The sequence below is a fragment of the Sarcophilus harrisii genome, chromosome X, assembly GCF_902635505.1.
Source record: "Sarcophilus harrisii chromosome X, mSarHar1.11, whole genome shotgun sequence".
Taxonomy (NCBI): Eukaryota; Metazoa; Chordata; class Mammalia; order Dasyuromorphia; family Dasyuridae; genus Sarcophilus; species Sarcophilus harrisii.
The window spans coordinates 71,928,828-71,953,301 of record NC_045432.1 but is presented as its reverse complement, the minus strand read 5'-3'; the positions used below and the strand labels follow the sequence as shown (position 1 = coordinate 71,953,301).

The 24,474-nt window shown below is 50.7% G+C and overlaps 1 protein-coding gene across 4 annotated transcripts in view; it reads left to right on the top strand.

Moving 5' to 3' along the window:
- The window catches only part of PCDH19 (protocadherin 19), a 110,801-nt gene that overhangs the window by 67,346 nt on the left and 18,981 nt on the right, over positions 1–24,474 (top strand). For 2 of the 4 annotated variants that reach the window (XM_031945164.1, XM_031945162.1), the window contains one exon: positions 6,286–6,455. In XM_031945164.1, coding sequence (XP_031801024.1) covers positions 6,286–6,455 — 170 coding nt within the window. Of the gene's footprint in view, positions 1–6,282; positions 6,456–24,474 lie in introns of all 4 variants that reach the window. The other 2 variants (XM_031945163.1, XM_031945161.1) reach the window with 1 other exon arrangement.

The following is a 24,474-nucleotide window of genomic DNA, read 5'->3' as shown; positions in this document are numbered from 1 at the left end:
TGTGTTAGAAAGGGGATTGCTCACCCAAAGAGGGCCAGTCACCCGATTGCTTAAGGAAATCTCTTAGCCTAGAATCCCTCATTTCTTTCTTTCACACGAGTTTTTGAAATGCCTGCTACGTGTCAGGTGCTGGGGTTACAGAGACGAAAGCAAACGGTCTCTTCTCCCGAGGAGCTTCCGTTGTCCTGTACGTTGCTAATTAAAGACAGGTGCCTATATTCCGCAGGAAATACATGGTAGTATAAGGGAGAGAAGAGAACAACGGCAGTCGCAGCACAAAAAGGGGTTTTCTAGGGCTCCAGGATTCAACCCCAAAGACGTGATGTCCACAATTTCCTAGTCCTTTGACTTAAGGGGAAAAAACCATCATCCACCATGACGAGCTGATCTACATTTGTCGATTCCAAAGCTCAGCCAATGTTGATCTGAACCTCCCCCCACCCCGACTCCACCCTTGGGCCTTGATGTGGCCCATTCTTCAAAATGTGCCTTTTCCCAGGAAAGCTGCCATGATGGGGATTTGGGTTTGTAGCCTGTCTCCCCATGGGGTAAACGTGGATTCGTCACGGACGCCGTTTCCCCTAGCTGCCAGGAAGGAGGATGGTCATTTGGTGGTGGCGGCGGTTGCTTGGGATGGTCTTTTTAGAAAGCTGCCTCTTCTCTGCCAAGAACACTTACTAGCCTTGTCCTCAGCCTTCCCAGAGGGTCGGGCCCCAGGATCTTGAAGACAGGCTTCGATGACAGACTTCTGAAAAACACTGCCTTGATTTGCTCAGCCGGCAGGAGTCCGAGACCCCCGATTTACTTATTCCTCACAAGTCCCTTTGTCCCAGCTTTCCCCTCATCCCGAACGCCCCATTCTGTGCTTCCTAATATTATTCATAATGACAAATGGCATTTCAAAATCTATCTAGTCCTTCCACACCTGAGCTTGTTTGTACCCCACAACGCCCCCATGAGGTTGTTGCTGCTATTATAGGTTCAGAGCGGGGAGATAATTTGCCCAGCTAGGTTCACCTACTGCAGCCCCCGATGTATTTTGGAGAGAGGAAATAACGCAGCACCCCACCACTTGGATTGGAGGTCCCACCAGGGCTCCAGATTCACTAGCAACATCCTATTAGCTTTGTTCCTGGGTCATAGGCTCATTGGGTGAGCGGGCAGGGACCAGGGAATCCAGAGCCTTCGTTTTTGAGATGAGGAGGCTAAGGCTCAGAGTGGTTAAGGAACTGGCCCAAGCACACACAGGAAGAAGTGACTGAGCTGCAGAAGCCCACTCCCCAATTCCCGCCCCGGTACTCATTTCCTGTGTTTGCTTGGCCTGCCTTGTTCTGGTTTGTTTTTTACTCCAAATGGGACCGGGACGTAACAATTCTGTCAGTGGACAATCACTCCCAATCCTGCCTGAAATCAAAGTTAGAGGCGTTTTCCTAGTGGCCCCCTTAATTGAAAAGGAAACATTTGAGAGATTGGAGAAGCATGTGTTTTTTTTTTAGCTTCCCATTTGTGGGACAGCAAAGCTGAAAATGGTAGGCGGTCCACTTAGTTTCTGTGGAGATACCAGAGGGCTTTGTAACATAATGAATCTGGTTCACGTCCTTCTTTGGGGCTTTGAAGCCCTGGGTCTTCTGGAGACCGAATGATTGGGGACAAAGCGTTTTGGCAGCAAAGTTTCAGGGAAACCTGTGTGTGATGGCTTGCGGGGGCCTTAATGTTGACTTTCAAGCATGAAATGGCTGGAAGATGTAGGAGAGTAGGGCCTAATACAGAATAAAAAAAAAACAAAGCTAAGCATGATCAAACAATGCTTTGGCGGGATTCAAAAGCAACCGCCCTGCGTGTGGCTTCCTACAGACCCATTTCCACGCCCCGGAAACAATCCCTTCCTAGGCAGGCCCGAACCCCATCATTGGATCTTCAGCTAAACGTTCCAATCTCCATTTATTTTGCATTAAAATGAAAATCTGACCAACTTGGAGGATGGATCTCCCTGCCCTTCTCCCTTCCTGCTCCTGTGGGTCTGAGTCCTGGCCACCAGCAGTGGGTCATTTTCTTAGTCAATGACCTTAATCCTATCACCTATGATATTTCTGTAAAAAACCGGACCTTCCTTGGGGAACCGGCCAGGACCTGAGAGTAGGAGCTGTTCATCTGAGGTCTGAGCCCAGCGCGCTGGCGTGCCCCACCTTGGGCTCTGGAACAAATCACTTAACTTTGCTGAGCCTCAGTTCCTCCATTTGGAACAAGGAGCTCCTAATGCTGTCACTGCCTGCCTCCAAAGGCTGTGCCAGGTACCAAATGAAATAATGGCGGTGTAACCTTATTAAAGCTCCACGTGACATCCCCAGGGCCACCGAGAGCCCTCCAGGAAAAGCCACTCGGAGGGTCCACGTGTGAGATTGATTTCCTTCCTGCTCCTCTGAGTGATTAAGCCCATTAACAGCACTTTATACCTGTTGTGAAAGTCCTCCATTCTCTCCTGCCGTGCCCTGATTGGGGAGGGGTAAGCAGGCAGGGCATGGAGCTGCAGCTGCAAGAAAATTAACCAGGTGGAAATGAACAAGGTAGTGAATTAGGGGGGCAGGAAAATGGGGACAGTGGCCTCCTGAGCCCAGAACTGGGGGCTCGCGCCCCGAGCCTCTTCGATCCCTCTGAAGCTTTCGGATTCCCAAGCATCTTCTGCCCGCAGATCTCAGTTGAGCCCCACGATATTTCCCCTTCCAGGTAGGAAACGATAGTTGATACCCATAGTTTTCAGATGACAAAACTGAAGCTTGGCAGGATGAAATGCTCTGTCCAAGATCCACTGATTAGCGAGCGTCCCGATTCCAAGGACATCACCCTTAACCCAAGACCCAGACCTCTCCCATTTGGCACATTTTTTGAACGGGTGAACGAGAAGCTGAAGGAAACTCTCAGTGATCTTTTATTCAGGCTTCCCGCCCGGTTATACAGATTCTAGAATGTTAACATTCGAAGAGAATTTGGAAATCATAAGGATCTCTCCAGAGAGTGAGTCGCCAGCCCCTACAGCCTCTCTGCCCCATCTCGCAGGCCTCTGAGACACAGCCCCTCAGAAGCCTCCCCATGGGGCCAGCCCACGGGCCGGGACTTCCCTTTGGGTCTTCAGGTATTGCCTAGATACCAGTGGAGCACCCAGGCTGGCCACCATCAAAAGACACCTTGTGTCTTGATCTCACGTCTCTCTTTAATTCTCATTTTTTGCTGCAACATGTTCACACCAACCATTCATTCTCCTCTTCACTGATCTTGATCTAATCTTCAACTTTTATTCTTCAGCAGAGACTTTGGGGTTCTATGACTTGCTGCCGATGTAGCGTCACTAGGAGAATATTATTGCCAAAAGGACGGGTTTGGGAAAAGCTTGGGTGTCCCTTAAAGTGCTGCCCAATTTTCTAAAAACCATCTAGCCTGCTCTCTTTCTCCTGTTCAGACTTGGGCCCAACTCAGTGTTCATTTGCTGTTCTGCACAAGATCTATGTACCGGTGGATCTGCTCTACACATGACCTGCCCATCCAAATACATCTCATAATGTGGACGATAGGCGCTCTTCATCCATCTGGATTCTCTTGTACAGATGGTTAGGCTAAACTCTTCTGAGTGATCATTGGTTTCATTGAGGAAACCATCATGGTCCACTGGGGCTTGATGCAATCAGCTGTTTGTAACCTACAAAGAACATCTAGAACATCTCATTGTGATTTCTGAGAAATATTCATTAAGCCTTCTTGGGTGTGTGTATATATACACACACACAATATATATATATATATATATATATATATATATATATATATATATATAAAAAGAGAGAGAGAGAGAGACTTGATCACTTAAAAAGACTTGGCCACTTCCCTTTGGGACCCTTATATGTCGGACAGGATTCCCTCTAGCTTAAGGCTGAATCAGTGCTAACATCTGACTAATGGGTTTTCAAGGCTTTCTTCCCCCAGGAGACATACAGGCAATAAAGAAAATGAAATCAGCAATTTTTATGCTGGACATAAATTGTTATTTGCTCAGGGTATTTGCCAGGCTGCTCTATAATTTGCAGCATCTTTCCTTCTAGGTCTTAAAAAACCTTGCACAGCTCCATTCATTAAGCCCCAACGATCCTCACAAGATGAGGGCAGACGGCTCTTATTTTGGCAGATTGGCAAGCGGAACTCTTGGCATGCTAACTGTCGCGAGCTGAACTGGGTGTCGATCGCCATTCCCCATTTTTTTCAGAGGAGAACACACGCAGACATCCGTCTCGAGGACTCCTAGGCCTGAATTTCCTCCCTTCACTTAGTCAGTTTCTCCTTGTAATTCTGGGATCCCTGGCTAGCACCCCTCCAGGAAGAGACAGTGTGGTACAGTAGTAGAGAGATTGCTGAGTTTCAACCTACGCTCTGTGAGAAAAGACACTCCCTTTCTCTGGGTCTCAGTTTCCTCAGCTGTCAAATGAGGAGGTTAGACTAGATGGTCTCTAAGATCCCTTTTAGCTCCTCTCCAGATCACATGTGATGTGTCCATGCTAATGTTTGCCGTACCCATCTTAACGTTTTTATTGCTCTATTTTGTTGCGACAGATATCCTTCCCTATTCCCCTACCTTATGAGGTGGCCTTTGAGCCCAAGAATTGTTAAAGATGAGGGAGAAAGAGCAGAGTTGTGTTTTCTCTTCTCTTCTCTGGGGCCCACCTTGGTTGTCCCGATTGGCCAACTTTCCGTTAACTCTTGTCCTTTCCGTTTCCGGCACTGTAGTCACTGTGCACATGGTGTTCCTGGTTCCACTTCCTTCATTCTGTATCTATTTGTGCAAGTCTCTGAGTGCTTCTCTGCATTCTCCAAGCTCAGTGTTTCTTGTGACATGGTAATTGTGACTTTCACGTTCCACAACCTGTAGAGCCATTCTTCGCTCCATAAGCATCCATTTTGTTTCCAGTTCTATGTCCCATTGCACCATTCTGAAATTGAATGGGTCTCCTTTTGCTCTTGGCTGGAGGGTCGGTGTTGCTCCATTGTGTCGATAGTAATGTTTTCTATCCTTAAGTGAATGTCACCACCCTGAGCCTCTTAGGAGCCAGCCACTTGGGGTTTGGGAATGAGAAGATTGAGTGGGAATTACGCTATCCTCTCTATAGGGGGTCCCTTTTCCCTAGTCTCGGGGAGCTCACTGGAATTCTTCCATGTGCCTCAAGTACATGGGGTTTGTGTTCTCAAGTGGGCCTTTGCTCTTTCCAGACTGACTGGAAAGGGATTCCGCTCCCCACTAGGTTCTTCAGATGCATAATTGATGGTCTATGGTAAAGCACAGCTAGCTGGCAGCTAGAGCAGTATGGCGGCGGGGGGTGGGGGGTGGGTTGCTCTTTGGCTGTAGCCTATGTTTTCTGTAAGGCACTGCAGCAGCAGTGCTGGGGGCAAGGGCCACTTCTTGGCTTTGGTGCCTTTTCTGTCTTCACCCAAGCCAAGAGACGTTTACTTCAGATTCTCTTGAATTGAAAGTCGGTTCAATTCAACAAGCAGCCGTTATACAGTGTGGAGGGTTATTATAGTCTGGAAGCCCTGGGTCCAAATCCCGCCTCAGATGCATGCTGGCCATAGAACCCCGTGCAGGTCACCTACCGTTACGGGCTCCCGAGCCACTGTTTAAGCTTAATGGTTATAGAAATGTTGCTCCCCTGCTTCAGTGGAGCAAACGTCTGTGCGGGGGACTTCCCCATTGCAATGAAGTCCCGGGTCTTGACCCAAATGAATGTGCCAGGCATGATGGAAAGTCCTGGAGCTCCAGACGGAGTTCGGTTGGGGCACTGTCTGTCTCTGGCATCTCCCCTACCTTTCTCTCTCCTTTTCTCCTTTGCTTTTTTCCTTTCAATGCGCTGCTCAGTTCAAAAGCTGACCCCAAGTCACTATGCCTCCTTTCCCTTGGTTTCCCATTTCTCTCCCCTTTCCTTTTTTTTCTGGAAGACCAGCAGCAATCCTTTGTTTGTGTGAGAATGAAACAAATCCCGCTGTAATTCTTTCTCTTTGTGGTGATTGTTTCAAATTCGTAGGGAATTCTGGTTGCCTATAGGAGTGCGTTTGAAGATGAATGAATGAAAGGGCTGTGGTGGGGGTAGCCCAGGCAGTTGGAGCTATTAAAGAGATTCCCCGGCACACATCCAGGCCATCCAAGGGCCGGCCCGGCTTCTGGGCTGCGACATCATCCCCAGCTATGGGGGACCCGCCTGATCGGCCCCGTCACGAGAGTAAATTACTGTTCTCTGTCCAACCCAGCAGCTCCACCTTCAAGGACTTGGAGGGGAACAGCCTGAAGGACAGCGGGCATGAGGAGAGCGACCAGACGGACAGCGAGCATGACATCCAGCGGGGCCTGTACTGCGACACGGCCGTCAATGATGTCCTGCACTCCAGCGTGGCCTCCATGGGCGCTCAACTGCCTGACCACGGTAAGTGCTGAAACCGTCTCTGTGCTCTGTTGAGTGGCCTGGCCGGCGTGGGGCTGAAGGGGATGGGACGGGATCAGCAAAGCCCCCCGGGAGTCACGGGCCAGCATTAAAAAGCTTGGTGGGGCCCTAGTGAGGACCTAGAATCCTTCTATGATAGGCACGAGAAAGGCAGCTGGTTCTACTCTTTAAAAAGCTGGGGGCATTCACCGCGGGCCTCCCATTTTCTAACCACACGGCGACCAGAGCACCTCTTGCCACAAGGTGAAAGATCTTTGCCTTTGGATTCTGGGGGATTAGTTGAGCTGAGTAGAGTACGGAGCCAATAAACCTGAAGATGGGGGCTCTTTCCCTACATACAGAGTTAATGAGATCTCACATGGGGAGAAATGTGAGTTCAAGCTTCTCACAAATGTAGATAAGGGATCGGGGAGGATGGGGCATAGACAGAATGAAAGTGGGAATGGTCCCGTGAAAACTGTCCCCCCTCTTTGTCGTCCCCACCCCCCATCCCCCCGCCCATAGGGAAAAGCCCTTCAAGCCCTTGTCCATGTGGAGAACACTGCAGGACTATAATTTTAATACAGGAAGGTGACCGTTTTTTAGAGACTGGGCCACTCCTTCAGCAAGGATTGTTCATCAAATCTACGGGGCAGAAATCGAAGGAGGCAAGCCAGGCCACACCTCTGAGCTCAGATGAACTTGTGCAAATGTCACTTTTCAAATATCTTACCAATGCCAAGATACTCGGAAAATTGCCTTTCCTTCTTGATTGGGAGGTTGGGCTTCAGCAGAGCCTCAGGAAGCCTGGAGATCTCTTGAGATAAGCCAGGCTGCTGAAGGACTGGAGGAGGAGGGGACAGAATGTGGTTATTGTGGGTTGGGCTTCAGCCCTTTTTGTTTCCCTAGAAATGCCATTTAAAGCTTTTGTTTTGATTTCCTAAATGAAAACAAAAGGAGAAAATAGAGGATCTTCATCTCTATAGCAAAGATTTTCCTTCTAAAGCGGGGTGGGCTGGGGCAGAGGGGGAATTAGTTATCATGGCTTCTCTTATAGGAACTTTTAACAACCTTCCCCAAACAGAAATTTTTAAAAAGAGCTTCTCACCCCTTTTGGGAAAAAAAATATGGAAATTGATACCATAGAGAAGGCACCTCCCCATTAGGTTCTACCATCTTTCCTCATTGGTGGGTCAATCAAATTGACTTGAAAAGGTACTTTCCATTGATCCTGACCATGGCTAAAGAGGGGGAAAATGCAAGGTTTCTCTAACTCTAGAACTGGAGCAGGGCCAATTTCATTGTCAGATGATGCATTTCTATCATTTCCTAGTTGTGTGTCTTTGAAAATGATTGTCACAAAAGGTTTGGTTTTGTTGGTAAAATGGGTTGTGCAGCGGCACGAGACCAGGAATGGACCCGTTCTTGATTGGTGCCTACTTATTGCCCCACTGGGACAATAGAACCGTAACTAGGGTGGGGGGATCAGGCTTTTCACCAGGGCACTGACATTCAGAAAACATTTGTGCTTAGCCAGAATAACTACTTAAACTAGGAAACGGTCTTCTCCATTCCTCTCTTCCCCCCAATCCCTTCTTGGGTGAGCTCTTCTTTGGCTCTCTCAGTCCCCTTCTGCCTTTATGGAACTTACCAGAATTCCCACATCCAGGGTCCACAACTAGTATGTAAGCTAAAGAGATAAGGAGTGCTCCAACCCAGCCCCTCGGACCCCCTGAAAGAGCCTACAGCTGTTTGGTGCATCAGGGGGTAGGGGTGGAGACAGGAGACCTTGGGCTGATGATAGGCTTTCCAGACTTACCAGAGTCCCCCCCCCCCCAAATGCCAGCAGCCCCTCTGGAGCTTCTCCTGGCCCAGGTTTGGCCACGTGGGCACACTTCAGTGGACGGCACACCTCCATGGGGAGGCAGATGGAATGGGTCAGTCTCAGCCCTTACTCCTTTCATCGAAGGTCAGTCTCTGAGCTCTGCACATACTTGGAGAGTGAACCGAGGAGGCGTTCCTGGGGAGTGGTCATTTTGGACATCCCCTTATTTTTTCCTTGAGCAGGAATGAGATGTGAAAATGAGCCAGAATTCGGAAGAACTGAGCCCCCGAGCTGGAGGCCAGTGTGTGTGACTTTGTTCCCCCTTCCTAGGAAGCCCCCAGCATTCTGTGCTTCCGTCAGGACAAAGGCTTCCTCAGGCTTGCTCTTTTTGATTTCACATCCTCGGGTTGGATACGATCCCCCGGGACTAACGGTCAACAGATTCTGTCCACGTGCAGGACCAAAGCACTTTAGGTTGCAGATACCGTGGGAAGAAATCCCATCCCAGCTTCTCATTTGCAGCCAGCTCTCTGAGAAATCTGGTGATTGGGAAGCACTTTGTGCAAGTTCAAAGTAAGCGGGTACCCAGAATTGATCAGTTCGGCCCCCGAAGAAAGAAACCAGTTATGAGCCAAAGTTGGCCTTCCAAGGGCAGATGGCACCGAGGCGTCACGGAGCCGCTCTGTCTCCCTGTTGGTAAATCAACAAAACATCTTGATGGGCTTAGCCTCAGTGACCAGGAGGGAGAAGCTCGGAAGTGAGCAACTTCCTGGCTTGCTAATAATAATCTTGGCCTGGCTCCCAGAAGGCTTCAGGACAGGCCTCCGGGTCAATGGACTGGCTGAGTCCGGTTCCACTTGTTCTCAGATAAAGGGATCCGAATTGCTCATGTTGGTGCAGTGAAGAACGGATCTCTGTTTATGTCCAGCATTGTGACCACTTAGTGAGCTCTTTATGTCATAGCTAACTGGAAAAGGTGACAGATCATCTTTGTCCCGTTTCCACCACTAGAATATTGTCTTTTGAGGATGTCTTTTCCTTAAGACCCTTAGAGTCTCTTGTGAACAATTCAGTGATCTTTTGGGAGCTTACCACTTCTCCCCAAAGGAACTGAATTCTGGCCTTGGGGACAGTCCCTGGTTTGGCCCCAGTTTGAGTGCCCTCTGAATATTGCCCCTTTCTGGAAAGGCCAGATGCTCTGTGGGCGGAGAGCCTTCTTCTTCTTCTTCTTTTTTTTTTTTTAAAGAAGTTCACTTTTTTATTATTATAATAATAACTTTTTATTGACAGAGCCCATGCCTGGGTGATTTTTTACATCATTATCCCTTGCACTCACTTCTGTTCCGATTTTTCCCCTCCCTCTCTCCATCCCCTCCCCCAGATGGCAGGCAGTCCTATACATGTTAAATATGTCACAGTATATCCTAGATCTAATCTATGTGTGCAGAACCCAACAGTTCTCTTGTTGCACAGGAAGAGTTGGATTCAGAAGGTAAAAATAACCCGGGAAGAAAGACAAAAATGCAAGTAGTCCACATTCATTTCCCAGTGTTCCTTCTCTGGGTGTAGCTGCTTCTGTCCATCATTGATCAACTGAAACTGAATTAGGTCTCTTTGTCAAAGAAATCCACTTCCATCAGAATACATCCTCATACAGTATCGTTGTTGACGTATGTAATGATCTCCTGGTTCTGCTCATTTCACTCAGCATCAGTTCCTGAAAGTCTCTCCAAGCCTCTCTGTATTCATCCTGTTGGTCATTTCTTACAGAACAATAATATTCCATAACATTTATATACCACAATTTACCCAACCATTCTCCAGTTGATGGGCATCCATTCATTTTCCAGCTTCTGGCCACTACAAACAGGGCTGCCACAAACATTTTGGCACATACAGGTCCCTTTCCCTTCTTTAGTATCTCCTTGGGGTATAAGCCCAGTAGTAGCACTGCTGGATCAAAGGGTATGCACAGTCTGATAACTTTTTGGGCATAATGCGGAGAGCCTTCTTGACAAAGAGAGGTCCCAGGGAAGAAGGTTTGTTCCTTTATCGACCATCTCCCTATGCCTCAATCGGCTCAGGCTGAGTTTATCCCCTTGACTGAGTTTGGCTGGAATCAGTGGACAGCAGGGCATTTGTCTGGGATCAGCTAAAAGATTTTGGGAAGTCTAGTCTGGAGAAGAGAAGACTAAGAGACTTAGAACTAGGATTTGAAGATGTGTCACCTGAAAGAGTCCTACTTGTACTTGGCCCCACAGGCCAGAAATCAGGAACAGGACTCAGCAGAAGTCAGGAGAGGCCGGGTTAGGCTGCGGATTGAAAAATCCTTTTTAGCAGTGAGTTCTGGTCATAAGTGGCCCGGCCTGCTTGGGGTCACGGTGTTGTCCCCTCTCTGGAGGTCAAGTAGAGGCTGACCTACCACTTGGCAGAAAAGTTGGAGTTCTGGGGTTGACCTCAATGACCGTTGATATCTCTTCTTGCCGAGATTCTGTGATGGTGACCTGTCTGTTTGACACGACTTGGGATTTCCCATTGGTTTATTTAAACGTAGTCTCTGCTACCACGCAGGGAACGTGGGCCAGGTTTGCAATTTCCAGTCTCGTGCCTGGTGATTTTGTCTGTTTTAAAAAGGGAATCCCACCCAGTCTCTTACCTTATGATCTTAATTATTGATTATAAATTCATCAACTGAAAAGAGGATTTTAATTGCTCTAATATGGAGTTCATTACAACACTGGATTATTTTCCCTCCCCCGTTAATTGACACCAAATGGATGACAGAGACAGATATGCCCAGGAACGATTATCTACCGTTACCAAGCAGACCTACCCAGAGCGCTCAAGTGCCACCATGGGCCATAGCCCGGAGCGGTGTTCTCTGGGCCTTTTTAGGCACTTTCTTTATTTACTGGTTTTATCAGCCAGACTTGATTCAGCAGATATGTTTTCTGGGTTAAACCTGGGGGCAGGGGATCAGATCTTCGCCGACCGCAGCTGTTGGGACAAGCAGTCTTGCGGTAGGCAGCTTGCTGCCATATCCCAGGCTCCCCTGCGTATGTCTGCATTAAGACATTTATACTTGACATTCGCCTTCCCTCCAACTTGCCCCACCACGTTTGCAATTGCCTTTCCTCCCACCTTTTAACAAAACACTGAACAGGTTCCTGAATACTCCTCCTGAATACACTAGCTCTCTTATCTCCCTGTGCCCCAACTCCTTTCAATTAGTCTCTTGGTGAAATGGGGAGACTGCTCCACCTAGACCATGTTCCCATCCCATCAAATGGGCATGGGGGCCGCCGGGTACCGAAGCACCGATGCCCAGCCAGATGTTAGGCCCAGTGATTGAAAATTCCACTTTATCAGATGAGCATTTGCTGTCAGAAAGTTTTATCTTGACTTCCACAATGAGGTTGATTAGGTCCCCTAGGACCTGAATTAGCATCTTTGTGGCTGTATATACTCTTTTGCAATTCACGAAGTTATTCCCTCCCACCCCCAGTTCTGTTTCTACAGAATGCTGGGGGGGGTAGCACCTTAATTCCCCGATAAACATAGCAGCTGACAAAGTTTAATTATTTTACCATAGGAATGGATGTATCCAATGGGCCATACAACCATAGAAATGATTTTCTCTCCTCCACTTGGGCATCCTTTCACTTCACCTCAGGCATACGGCACTCATTATCTAAGGCCCACTAATCTATGACTCCATAGACCCCAAATGATGCAGACAATTATTATCTATAAGCCACCGGGTCACTGAATGTGCTAGATGTTGCCATTATTAGTACTGAAAGGGAAATTGTTTTCCCCATTGGTCTTAGCTTGATTTGAATCTCAATTCTGAGGTTCACTGGCTTTCTGGGTTTGAACATGCTGTGTAATGTCTCTGGGTCTCAGTTTCCTCCTTTGTAGAATCAAGGCGCTCAATTAGCTGACATCTAAAGGTCCTTTCAACTCTAATTCTGGGGTCTTATCGAGCTATGAATTGCTTTTTTTTTATGGATTGCTTTTTAAAAAATACACAAAGGCAATTCACACTAAGAGTCGAGTTGGAGGTTGTTACAAAAAAAAAACAAAACAAAAAAACCCCTAATGATTCTGTGTTCAAAACCCCGAGAATTCCAGCGAGGAGGGTCTTCCTCTATCAGGCCACCTGTGGGGTATTCTGGTTGGAGTCACAATGCCAGGGACTCAGATCCTACTTCTGAAATTTCCTCCTTTCTGATATTCTCCTCCTCCTTGGTTCTCTCTTGCCCATTGTAGTGAATATTCTTTACTCCTTGCCAATGGGTGTGTCTTAGAGCCACGTTTGTCACCTTTGCCATGAGGGCAAAGAACGGGATGTGACCAAGAATTAAGAACCAGGAGCAATTCCATTTTGCTTTAGTCATGCTGTAGCCATGCCATTGTCATTCAGAATGCCATCTGGGGCCGTTGTGCTTGGCAGAGGCCTGCGCCGAGACAGTGGGTTCCATCCCTAGTCGTCATTTCACTTTAGATTTCTCATTCCCTCAAAGTCTCTATCCTGGACCCCAGAAAGAGGGGCTTGGATTTCCCCGTCTCTCCCCTCCAAACTTTGTGCCTCCGTTTGTACCCTTTCTGACTCACCTGTGAGGCTGCCCGCTTCTTCTGGGAACTTGGCTTCAGCTACCATCGAGGGTATAGGATCCCAGTTCCTGACTTGGAAGGCGTCTCAGAGCCCAACAGAGCCAAACTCCCTGATAGATGAGGAAACTGAGTCCCCCAGAAGGGAAGTGCTGTCTGCCTTCCCAGATCCAGACCTTTTGCCTCTGCCCTTCATGCAGCCTGTCCCCTCTGGGAAGGCAGCTGTCTTTTAATTTCTCTCTGGCTGTCATCGGCTACCAACCAGGTTGGCGAGAGCCTCGAACCGCCAGACTGAGGGGGTATATTTTTAGACACTTAGAGGCCCCAGTTTAGCCTCTTCCTCTTGGTTCTCTTTAAGAGTGGAACCTTCAAATTCCCCAGGTAACCTGGGAATAATTGACCCCTCTGCAACCAACCGGACATCTGAATTCATCCCGGTTGAAGTTCAAGTTAGACTCAATGACCTTTGGGGTCCCTTCTAGGGAACCCAAGTTTGCTCTGAAAGCTAATCCTTGTTGATGCTCTGGAACCAAGAGCTTGGTCTACAATGTATCACACCACCTTCCCAGACTCCCTTGCGGGTGGATGTTCCCCTTGTATCCACGTTTTGCCCCAGCCCTCATGGGAAGGGGCTTCAGGTTTCCCAGGAAACATCTGGCTTCCTTCTAGCAGAATAGGTCAGAGGGCAGGACGCAGTGGGTGGGCCCAAGTGTGGCTTCTGTCCGTGGCAGAGGTGATCGTGCAGGTGATGAGGGCCTTCGGCATTGACTGAGCTTGCTCCCCTCCCCCATTCATTCCGAGTTTGGACTTGCCGAGGTGGCCCCCTGAGAGGCATCTATTTTGCACGGGGTCCCTGGGAGACAGAAGCAGTGTTTCTACTCCATTACCCTTCACTACAGTTTAGACAATAAACACGCAAGCTGTTAGATCTCCCACAATCCCCGCTGCCGATTCGTTTGGAGTTCAAGCCTTTGTACTTGCCCAGCATCCCGCCCCCCACCACCGGCAAGTAGGAATGGGGCTCTTTCCGGGTGTTTGGCTCTCCGTGTGCTGGTTGAAGTTATAACCCTAAAAATGGGCTCACCTCACCCACACAGAGCCAATTTAGCTCTAGGCACTTCCTAGTTAATGGCCTGGGTCCTGCCAAGCACATTTATAATCTGCTTCGGTTCAAAGGGTGCCCGAATATTCTGGGGCTGCTGACTTTAGAGAGATCAGGAAATAGGGGCCGCTAGCTTCCCTTGGAGCCACTTGGCTTCCTGAGATAGTTGATTGCTGGCACGATAACTCATGACCGTAGGGTTCCGGGCAAGGGTTCAAAGAGATCTGTGGCATTTCTCCCCCGGCCCAGCCAGCCATCCCATCTGTCCCCCTTCTCTCTGCTCACGGATCCCCTGCGAAAATTCGGGTCTCCTCACTTCTAACCTGGTCCGTTGCCACTGCTTCCTGCTCTCAGTCTCTCCCCAACCTGATCTTCCTTCCCACAGCTGCCAAAAGGAAGTTTTCCAAAGAGCACATCTGGCTGAGGTACTCCCCTGGTCAAGAAACTTCCACAACTCCCTATTTCCTCCAGGATAAAAGACAAAGTCCACAGCTCACCTCTTAATGCTATTCACAGTCTGGCTCTAGCTTTTCTGCCTTACTACTACATATTACTCCCCATCCTGAGAGTTACTCTCACCAAACTGGTTTCCTTACTCTTCTCTGAACTTAGCACTCTGTTTCCTGCCTTTGTACAGGCTGTCCTGCATGCCTGGAACCCTCTCCCTTCTTACGTCCTAGCTTTTTCAAAGGCTTGGCTTGGGTGCCCTTTCCCTTTTCCCCTCTCCTCAGTTGGCAGTGCCATCTCCCTCCTCAACCATCACGTCTCTGCTTTTCTGTGGCCACATTGTCTTCTTCCAGGAGGCGGGAAGGCCCGTCGAGTCACATCGCTCGGTTGCCCGAGCATTGGCGGTCACTGAGGGCTCGGTGGATCGATGGAATCCTCCACCCTTGAGGAACCCGTCCCCCCTCCTCGGGGATCCCGCCTCGGCTGGGGAAGAATGGCTCCTCCCCCATCCTCTCCTCTGCCCCGTGGCCAGCCCGGGCGAACAACGGCCTCCCCTCTTCTCTTTCACGAGTGGCGAAGAGGGAAACGAGGGCCGAGGCTGTCTCCATGCTCTTTAGGCTGGTCAACCTGTTCCAGAACCTCCCCACCTGCTGTTTTTAATCATTAATGAGGTTGTCAGTTGCTCGAATCTGAGAGGTGAGCCAAAAGAATGGTTTGGATTTTAATTTAATTTAAAAACCAGCTTCTTGGAAAGGGCCCATGCCTCCAGCTTGTGAAAAGGGCGGGTTGCAGCTGTTTAGTTTATCAAACTAAATCGAGGGAGGTCCAGAAGCCGCCCCAGCGCTGAGGTGCAGAGAGGAAGGCGTGTTTTGGAGCTGTGGGACCTCTTGGTGTTACAGATGGGAGAGCCAGCGGTACTTTTACTCTAGGATCCGGAAGCCAAGGTGGAGGTTGGGGGGGGTCACAGTTTAGTAGAGCAGCCACGTACCCCACCTGTGTGATCTTGGGCAAACTGCCTCTCGAGGATTAGGGTCTGTCTATGCTTCCATAAATGGCACCTCCACTTTCTAGTAGGATAACTGCTACCCAGAGGGCCAAGGGGAGGCTAATAATAATAATTCTGGGAGATAGGGGCTATTATGATTTCCATTGACTAAATGAGGAAACTGAGGCACTCCAAAGGAGCCCTAGACCTGGAGTTAGGAGTCCCAAGTTCAGGTCCTGCTTCCTGCCGAGCGGTTGGGTAGCATAACTGGCCCGGGCTGGCATCTCCTAGCTGGCACGGGCGGAGGGTGAGAGGGAGCCCTCCTCTGGCTGGGCCCTGGGTAGGGGCAAGAATCAAAGTGGCCTTGCGTGTCCTTGGCAGCCAGGTCCTTCCCGATTTGAGGTGGTGCTGAGTCTCGGTGGCTGAGGCTGGCACCGGGCTAGCCCCATTCCCAACTAAGCAGCTCTTATTAACCTTGTGGTGTTGCCTTTGTGATGCTAATTAGAAACCCAGAAAGCCCTGGGCTCTGGCTCTTGGGTTTAAAATACAATTTTCAAAGAAACACAATCCCCTTAGAGCTTCCCTTTGCCCAGCTCTCCCCCGTTCTGATGGCGGATGACTGGCTTGCTGTTTAAGCAGACTTGGGCTGATTAATGGGTAGCGTTCCCGATCATTAAAACCTCAGCGATGGGCACTAGTGCCAGGCCGGGAGCCGGAGAACTCTTTCCAGGGCCCCGTTGTACTGCGGTGCTGGCCGACGGCCCCTCAAGTTGCCTTCTGTGCAATTCGATGGCCATTTTGGGGTGTCTGCTCTGTGCTGGACACGGGGCTCACAGAGACAGCCTGGAAGTTGGCCTTCAAGGGGCTTCCGTTCTGCTGGGGAGATGGGCAATAAAGGAAGAAGCAATAGAGCCATTCAAAAGGTTGCGCGCGGGGGGCCGGCACCGTAGCCGGCACACCGGATCTGCCGTCAGGAAAAGCCGAGTTCGAGTCCCATCTCGGATGCCTGTCAGGGCTGTGACCCCGGTAACAGTCTCTGTGGGCCTGGGTTGGTTTTTGTTTATCTGCAAGATGGGGCTAAGTTCGCAGGATTGTTGAAAGGAGTAGATGAGACAATGAATGTAAGGTGCTTTGTAAACTAGCCCTCCTTAGTCTTCATTACAGGGAGTCAGGGAATCACGAGTGGCCTCCTGGAGGAGGTGCCAGCTCTAAGAGGCTGAGTGGAGGAGGGGGAGCGTTCCCAGCAGGGGGTGGCTATGTCTGTACAAAGTCCCGGAGGTGGGAGATAACATGTCACACACAGGGAAGGCTGCTGGAGAAGGAAAACGTTCCATACGCAATGAGACAAAGATATTGCAGGCCAGAGTATTGTGTGAGCAGCTCTAGAAAGATAGGGCTTTGAAAGCCAACCAGAGTAGTTTAGGATCTTGGACTTGGAGGTCACTTAGTCCAACCCCTGCATCCTACAGATGAGGAAATTGAGGCTTGGAGGAGTTAAGCCCCAGCTCCCATCTCATCAAGGGAATACACTGCACATGCAAAGTTATTTTGAGAGGGGGATCATGGGAATCATGGTGGGGGTGGGGGAGGCAGGAAAAGCTTTGTGTGTAGGAGGGAGCAGCTGAGCTGCCTTAGAGGAAACCCCGGATTTGCTGAGGCAGAGACTTGATGGTCAAAGGAGCCCGTTTCCCCTGGCTGCGGGCCTTGTGCCAGCACCAAGACGGCCTGAGCTGGCACCTGCCCCTTTTCTGCAGCGTGGCGAGCTAAGAAGCGGGGGATGTCCCCTCGGGTCCGAGAGCTGTTGGCCTAGAGGGAACAGTCGGCGCGGTTGGCTTTCCCATGGCGCCCACCTGCCTCAGACCGGGAGGCGGGAGCTGGGGCAGCGGGCCCACCCAGAGCGCCCTTGCGGCAGGGCGGTGGGGCTGGCGGGGCAGGTTTGACGAGCCTCGGCCCCCGTGGCCTTTGCCTGTGCAGCCACTCAGCCACTCCATCCGGCCATACCACTTCCTTCAGCTTCCCCCACCTGCTGCCTCTCTCTGCATTATCCAAAATCAGATCTTCAAACTTTCTGGAAAAAGAGCATGATCCACACGGTCCCTGAATGATAGTTCTGCTGGCTCCGGCCAGGGGCGTGGCTCCCAGCACCGAGGGCTCCTTTGGAGATGGGGGAGGCCGACACCAAGAACCGGGTCTCAGAGGCCCCCGAGCCTCCGCCCTCCCCTGCTGGCTCTAGTGTGGAATGTCTCACTCGCTCTCCCAGAAGGAGACAGACATTCGCTGCAAAGCCGATGTGGGTGAGGCTGTTCTGGAAAGGCCGCAGGAAGGCGGATTCCTGTCTGCCTGGGGAAGCTGGAGCAGCGCGGGGGTGGACAGGAAGCGGGCCGGCCCCTGTGCCCCAAAGCAGGCAGGCCTTCCTGGGACATGTGTGGCCCCGGAAAAGGGAACCCGCCTCAGTGACCTGGAAAATTAGGCCCCAAGCCTCCTCTGACTCTCTTGGCCTCCTTTGCTATAACCAGCCTCCTAATCACAACTGTGGAGGTGCAAGGATTCCAGCTGGAAGGCTTCCAAACAGATGTGCTCCTATCTCATGGCCTTCAGTTCTCCTGTGGGGGCCTTAAAACCTCTTTGTTCCCCCCATTGGAGTCGGCCCATAGTTCTCTGCAGGCCCAGAGTCTTCTCCCATTCATCTTCTCTCAGCTCTTCAGCCTCAAAGCCCTCAGTAGATCAGAAGTGGTGGAAAGCAGGCTAGTTCCTTAGGGCCTTCCATGCCCAAGAGGGCTCTTGTCAACTCCAAATCCCAAAGGTTTGAGGAAACGAATCCCCCCTCCCATGTTCTCAGACACCCCCTCGCGTCCAGCCCCCTTCCTCAAGTCCCTTCAAGGACTGAGCAGAGGAAGCACGGCTGGACAGACTTGAGAGGGCAGGAGTCTCCTGATGGAGACGCAGAAAGAGGCAGCACTGGCCCAAGAAGGTGGTGGAGTGGCACAAAGTGGAGCGACAAAAACTCATCCTCTCACTGGTTCTGTGAATCATGGGGACAGGGAACATCCCAAAGGAAGGTTGGACCTTCCATAGGAGACGCCCTGGACTCCCTAGTAACCTTTTTTGCAAGGAGTCCCTGGTGTTATTGGAACTGCAGGAGACTATAGGGAAGGAGGACTCCACTGGGGAGGACTCCCTGGGGACACTGGGTTCCCTCCCCTTGTGGGGGAGGCTTGCTTAACTCTCTCTAGCAAGCTTGAATCCTTCCCTTCTGCAGTGGGACTCAGCCCCTGGCATTCCTCTGCATCTGAGTGACTGGCTGGAGAGGGACACGCTGGGGGGAGGGAGGAGGAGCAACATGGCTCGACTCCCCGGGTGGGAGGTCTTTGCATTTTCTGTTGGATGAAATAAAATATGGCCTGTATCCCGAGCGCTTGTATGGGAGCCAAGAGCTTTTTTAGACATGAATCAGATTTTAATGCTCCCGGGGCAGTGGGACACAGATGGACCAAGTATTTCTGTGAGCAGGGGAGACCACGGGTGGGCCCCAAATAAGCCAAGGAGATGATAGCAAAAAGCCCCTCAGAGAGGGGCCAGAGCTTTGGTGATGGGCCACGGTTTGTCCACCAGATGCACGTGCTCAATGCAGTATATTAATAAAATCATCATAGCATTGAAAAGAACATCATTCCCCGTGGTTGAATGGGCTGAGCCTTTGGCTAGGAACCGCAGACTTCACTCTTCCTTACTCATTGCTCTCAGTCACTAAGTTCTCTCAGTGAGCCTGTCTGTTGTAGACAGAGGTGCTTACCCAAAATGCACCAGACAGGTGAAAGGCGAGCGTACAGCTGGAAGGGATCTTCGTCATGGTCATTGAATTATAGAGGAAGAAACTGAGGTTCAGAGAAAGAAATCGCTTTCCCTAAGAGATCTAAGCAGTGAGGGGGAGAGTCAGGATTGGAACTTATTCCCCCTGACTGCAGATCCAGAGCTCTTTCCACCACGCTGCTTTGGCATCATGTGATGCAATTTTTTTCTTTCTTTTTTTGTTCCTTCATTGTTGGCTTCTAAGCTCCTGGAGACCTTTCCCCATCAATGTGGCATGACGACCAGTGCTCCAAATTGGGAAACCTCTTTTTTACGTGGCCTTGGGTTGGTCCTCGCCCTCGCTGGCTTCCACTTTCGCCCTCCGTAGATGAAGGCTTGGGCTAGCTGGCTTCGGGGAGGCCTAAGTGCAAATTCTTGGCATATCTGCTCACATCCAGGCCACTTTGAGGTATCAAGGATTCCAGATTCCTGGGAATTCCTTCTCCTGCCAGTGGGACTGAAGAGCAGATGGTTTCTGGAGAGAAGAGGAAGGTTCTCTACTGGGGAGGGTGGAGGGCGGGTTGGCTCTTACAAGTGAATCTCTTCCCTTTGGCATCCCTTTCTTGGAAACTGCTCAAGGATCACACTGCGGAAAGACATGGGGGTGGGAATCAAACTGGAGAAGCAAGTGTCTCATCGAGTCGAGAGAAACGCGGAGTAATTAAAACTTGATGCCGGAACCTGCTAAGAGAGACGACCTCGACAGTCTTAGAATCTTAGAATCCTTGAGCTTGAAAGGGCCCCAAAAGGTCACTCGGCCCAGCTAGTACCTCGGTCAGGGGGCAGCCAGACTGTTCCCTGGTGATCGCTCTCCCATCGCCACACCCAGGGGAGGAGTCATCCCGCTTTCTAAGGAGGTCGTAAACTACCTGGGAACACACAGGCTGGGACTTAGTTTGGACCCTTACTCTTGAGCTGACAATTATCAGCACTCAACCCCCCTTTTGGCTACCTTGGCAGCCTCACCTCTTCCTAAAGGCCTTCCCTGACTACCCACCCTCTCCTTCTTGGACAGAGTAAGCACTCAATCAGTTCTAGTAGAATGGCAGCTCCTTGACAGTAAGGGTTTTTTCTGCTCCATTTTTGTCCCTCAGGCCTGGCGGGCACGGCCAAATGTTTGTCAGACCGATGTGAACAGAGGGAGGCCCTGCTGTCTCCCTCACTGGAGTCCCCCATGGCCAGTGCCCCTCTCAGCCAAGTAGTTGTTCCCGAGGTCAGACCTGGCTTGTTCCTTCTGAGGCCTTTCTTCAGTGCAACCAGAATACAGTTGGTCATGTGATTTATACTTGATCCCTTTCTATATCAAAGATCTTGACTTAATATCCCTTCCATTTCACTTCTCTTGATTTGAGTCAATAAGCGCCCTTCGGGGGGGAAAGGAAGCTTCCATTTTCTATATAGTTTTTACATAGGAGAGAGAGGCTTTCCGGGGGTGGGCACCCTTTTGATGATGCACCTTCTCTTGGCACAGTTTGGATTGATTCAAGACATAGCAGCTGATGACCGGCCTAGCCAAGGCCACGAAGGCTCAATTGGATTGGCCGGGGGCGATGACTTTTGTAAGTTTTAGTTACAGTTAGTGTGTGTGTAGGGAAGAAGGGCTCATAGTCACTAGCAGTTAAATTGTTTGTAAAACCAATGCCCTTCACTGACGTGGCCTCTTCCTCCCTCCATCTCCTTTTCATCCTCCTCCTGCCTGCTCACATCTAGACTCTCTTCCTTTTGTATACCTGGCTTTAAGGACTTGCCCGGTTTCCTTCTCGTGTGCCCCACTACCCTCCGTGATTATCATCCCACCCCACCCTCCGGTGTTACTCGTCAATATTTCCTCAGCCTCCCTTGCCCATAAATTCCAGCGGGCCGGGCAGCTTTTGTCTTCGGCTCTATCGCTCCGGCTCCCGGCCCGTGAGCCGAAGGGATGTCCGAGGACGGCTTCCTTCCGAAATTCCGTGGGAAAGGCATGGGAGGTGGCTGGTTGGCAGGAGGCTCATGATCATCCTTTTGGCTTCCTCTGCCCACAGTGCCTCATTCAGTTTCATTAATCATAGTTAAACACAATATACGTTTTGTCAAGTTTTCTTTGCTAAGCCCTGATTTTTAAAAAATCTAATGATTTCTGCATCTTCATCCCGAAGTGAGCACAGAGTAGAAGCTGGTTCGTGGAGGGGAAGGGCCTTCCCAGTGAAGGATGGGGAAACTTCAGGTGGCTCAGCCCTAGGGGCGATAAGGAGGGTGGCTTGCAGCGGCCCCTCTTGATCCCTCTGGTTGAATGTTCTCTGCCCTCCTGGGCCCATCACCACTCAAGTCTCGGGAGCCAGAGAACCCTCCGCTGTGCTGACCACTGGGTCCCACATAGAAAATTGGAAAGGGAAGCCTTTGAGGTCGCCTAGGGCAACCTCCTCACTTGACAGAAGAGTCTGGGATCATAGCCTATGAGTGGTAGAGGCAGGTGGAGCCCAGATCTTCCTCTCTTCAGGCCTCTTTTCTGCTCTCAGCAGTCCTCAGTTTATAATTTCTGAGCCTCCAGAATTGGCCCGGTTGGTGTCCAAGCGAGATTAGCCAGCATATGGGACCTGGGGCCCATTGAGTAGCCAGACCAGAAGGCCCCGGGTGAAGAAGGAAGGGAGGGAAGAAGAAGGCCTACTACGGCACCCAGTGAGGTGGGCGTTTGAGGTAGCTGGGAGGACCGGTTCTGCTCTGGTCCTCTCCGGGATGCTAAAAATCGGATTCGAGATTTAGAACTGGTCAGGACCTTTGAGGTCACGGCGTTCAATCTCTACATTTTGCAAAAGTGGAACATGAGACCGAGAGAGGGGCGGCGAGCCGGCTGGCGTCACCCACGTATTCCGGGCCAAAGCCCCACATCCCCAAACTCTGGCTCCCCCCTTTCCTGACTCTGGAGTCTCCCCAGCCCCTTTCAGCCAGAACAGCTGAGCTCACTGTTTCATCTCTCTTTGCCTCCGGTTGCTAAGGCACTGAACTAATTCATGCAGAGATGTTAATGGCCGATAATGACTTAACCCCTCTTCCTCAGAGATCCTTTGTATTTGAACGGGGGTCCCTGGCTTACATGTTTGAACCCAAAGGAGCCTCTGACAGTGGATATTATGACAAGCCTTTAGGAGGAGGCGGGCATCTGCCTACTGTGCCCATGGCTACCGCCAGCCCCGACTCTCTCCCAAGGACTGATGGCTGGTGCCTTTGTGCAGCTCCTCCTCGGTCCAGACGAGCAAGGCTCCCTTTGGCAAGGATCGGATTAGGTCTTGAGTCGCTCCACTAGATCTGAGCTGCTTTCTCCCAGTCGTGAAGCTCGCCTCTGGACATGATACTGCGCCAAAGACACCGCCGCCTTGCCTTTTCTTGCCCAAGTGATCGGCAAGGGTTCAGACATCCCTGGCCGGGCTCTCTGGCCGGAGGGGCTCGGCAGGGCCGGGTGCCAAGTGCCAGGAGCTGGCCCTCGGCCTTTGTTCTCTCTCTGCATTTGAGGAGCTTGAGAGGCCTGGGGAGCCCCCCGGGAGTGCTGGTGGACAGGGGAAAAATCAACAGCCATGTGCGGAGCGTGAGGGAGGGAGAGAGGATGGGCGAAGCTGGTCCAGCTTCGGACTGCGGATCCCGGCATTTCCCAGAGGCCAAGACCTATCGGTGGAGGCAAAGGGGACGGCCACGTTGGGCCACAAAACAAAGTGCCTTTGAAAGTTAACGGTGCGATGACAAATTGTTAGGGTAGGGCTGGTGCTGTCTTTTGGGGTTTTCCAATCGTGTTTCCGGGATCTCTCTGCCAAGTTCTGTGAAGACAGCCTTGGCATTCTGTGCTGGATGGGGAGCTGACTTCCTCTCCTGCCCAGTAGGATTTACTCAGTCCCCAGGCATGGGCAATGGGAGAATCGGGGGCCCGGCATAAAGCAGGGGGGTATTCCTACTCTGGATTGGACAGTCTTCAAGGTCAGGACTGCTCTTGCTGTGCGAGCATGATGGAAAAGCTCTGCTGTCTAATGGAAGAGGGCTGGGATCCGGGAGGGGCAGATTATATCTGCTCTGGAGCCAGATGTTCCCTCTGGGCCACACCCTGCAGGGTCAGCTTGGAAAGTCAAGAGCGAGGACAGGCCAGATGGTCTTAGTTACCGGGCTGTTTGAGACTCCTCTTAGCGGGAGACGGGAACCACTGCAGAAAGCAGGGCGTTTGGGGACGGGATCATCAGATCTGCCACATTGGAAGGGATAGGGACGGGAGGAACCAGAATCCTTGGCGTTCTTCAAGGCTCCCCTAACCTGCCATTACTTATGAACATCTTCTCCTCATTCTCCCGCTCACTGGTGCTCTCCCCTTCCCCTCAGATTCTCCTGTCTGTGCTTAGCTGTTTACCTGGTACCTCTCCCAGCAGAATGTTAGTACCTTAGGGTAGGGGCTCTGTGACCCTGACACCTGTAAAAGCGGAGCAGGTGCTTAATAAATGGTTTTTGGATTGGAGTCCATTAGATGTTACTCTCCTGCTCAGTAAGCTTTAGTGACTCCCTATGGCCTCGCAAATCAAATACAACCCACACCTAGTCCGGCTCCAGTTGTCCCTCATGTTCCATCCAAGCCAGCTCGCACTAACGCCTGAATTCTTGTACGTATGGCATATACATATATATGTACCTCCAGGCATAGTTGTCCATATGTGTGTGTATATTTATTTATTTGTAGTTACTTAGTAGGGAATATATATTTCTGGACCTCAGCAGGATGTCAGCCCTGGTGTCTCTGTATTCCCAGCAGTTAATAGCACGGTGCTGGAAATATTTTAGTTGTTTAAGAAACGCTTGTCAAATTGAGTTGCATTGGAAACGAAGGAGGCAAAGAGCAGTAGGCCTTCGAAGTCAAAAAACTCAAAAAGAAGAAAAGAGGGAAGGCATTGAAGATGGGAACCGTGGTAGCCGGGCCTAGGGCAGCAGCAGGTTTCATTGTTCACATCTGAAAATGATGAATGTGGCTGAAACCGATAGCAGGGCTCCACTTTGCTCCTGACAAACCTGCCCTTTGAAAGGATGCATCTCTTTGGAAGGATGCACTCTGGGAATCCAAGCTCTTTGCCCCCTTTTGCTGCCCTGTGGAAGACGGTATAGTGCAGTGGCTTAAGATCTGATCTCAAGTGGAGACAGGAAGGTCTGCCATTTTCAAGCTCAGTCTGATTCAGGGTGCCCATGTGGCCCAGAGCAC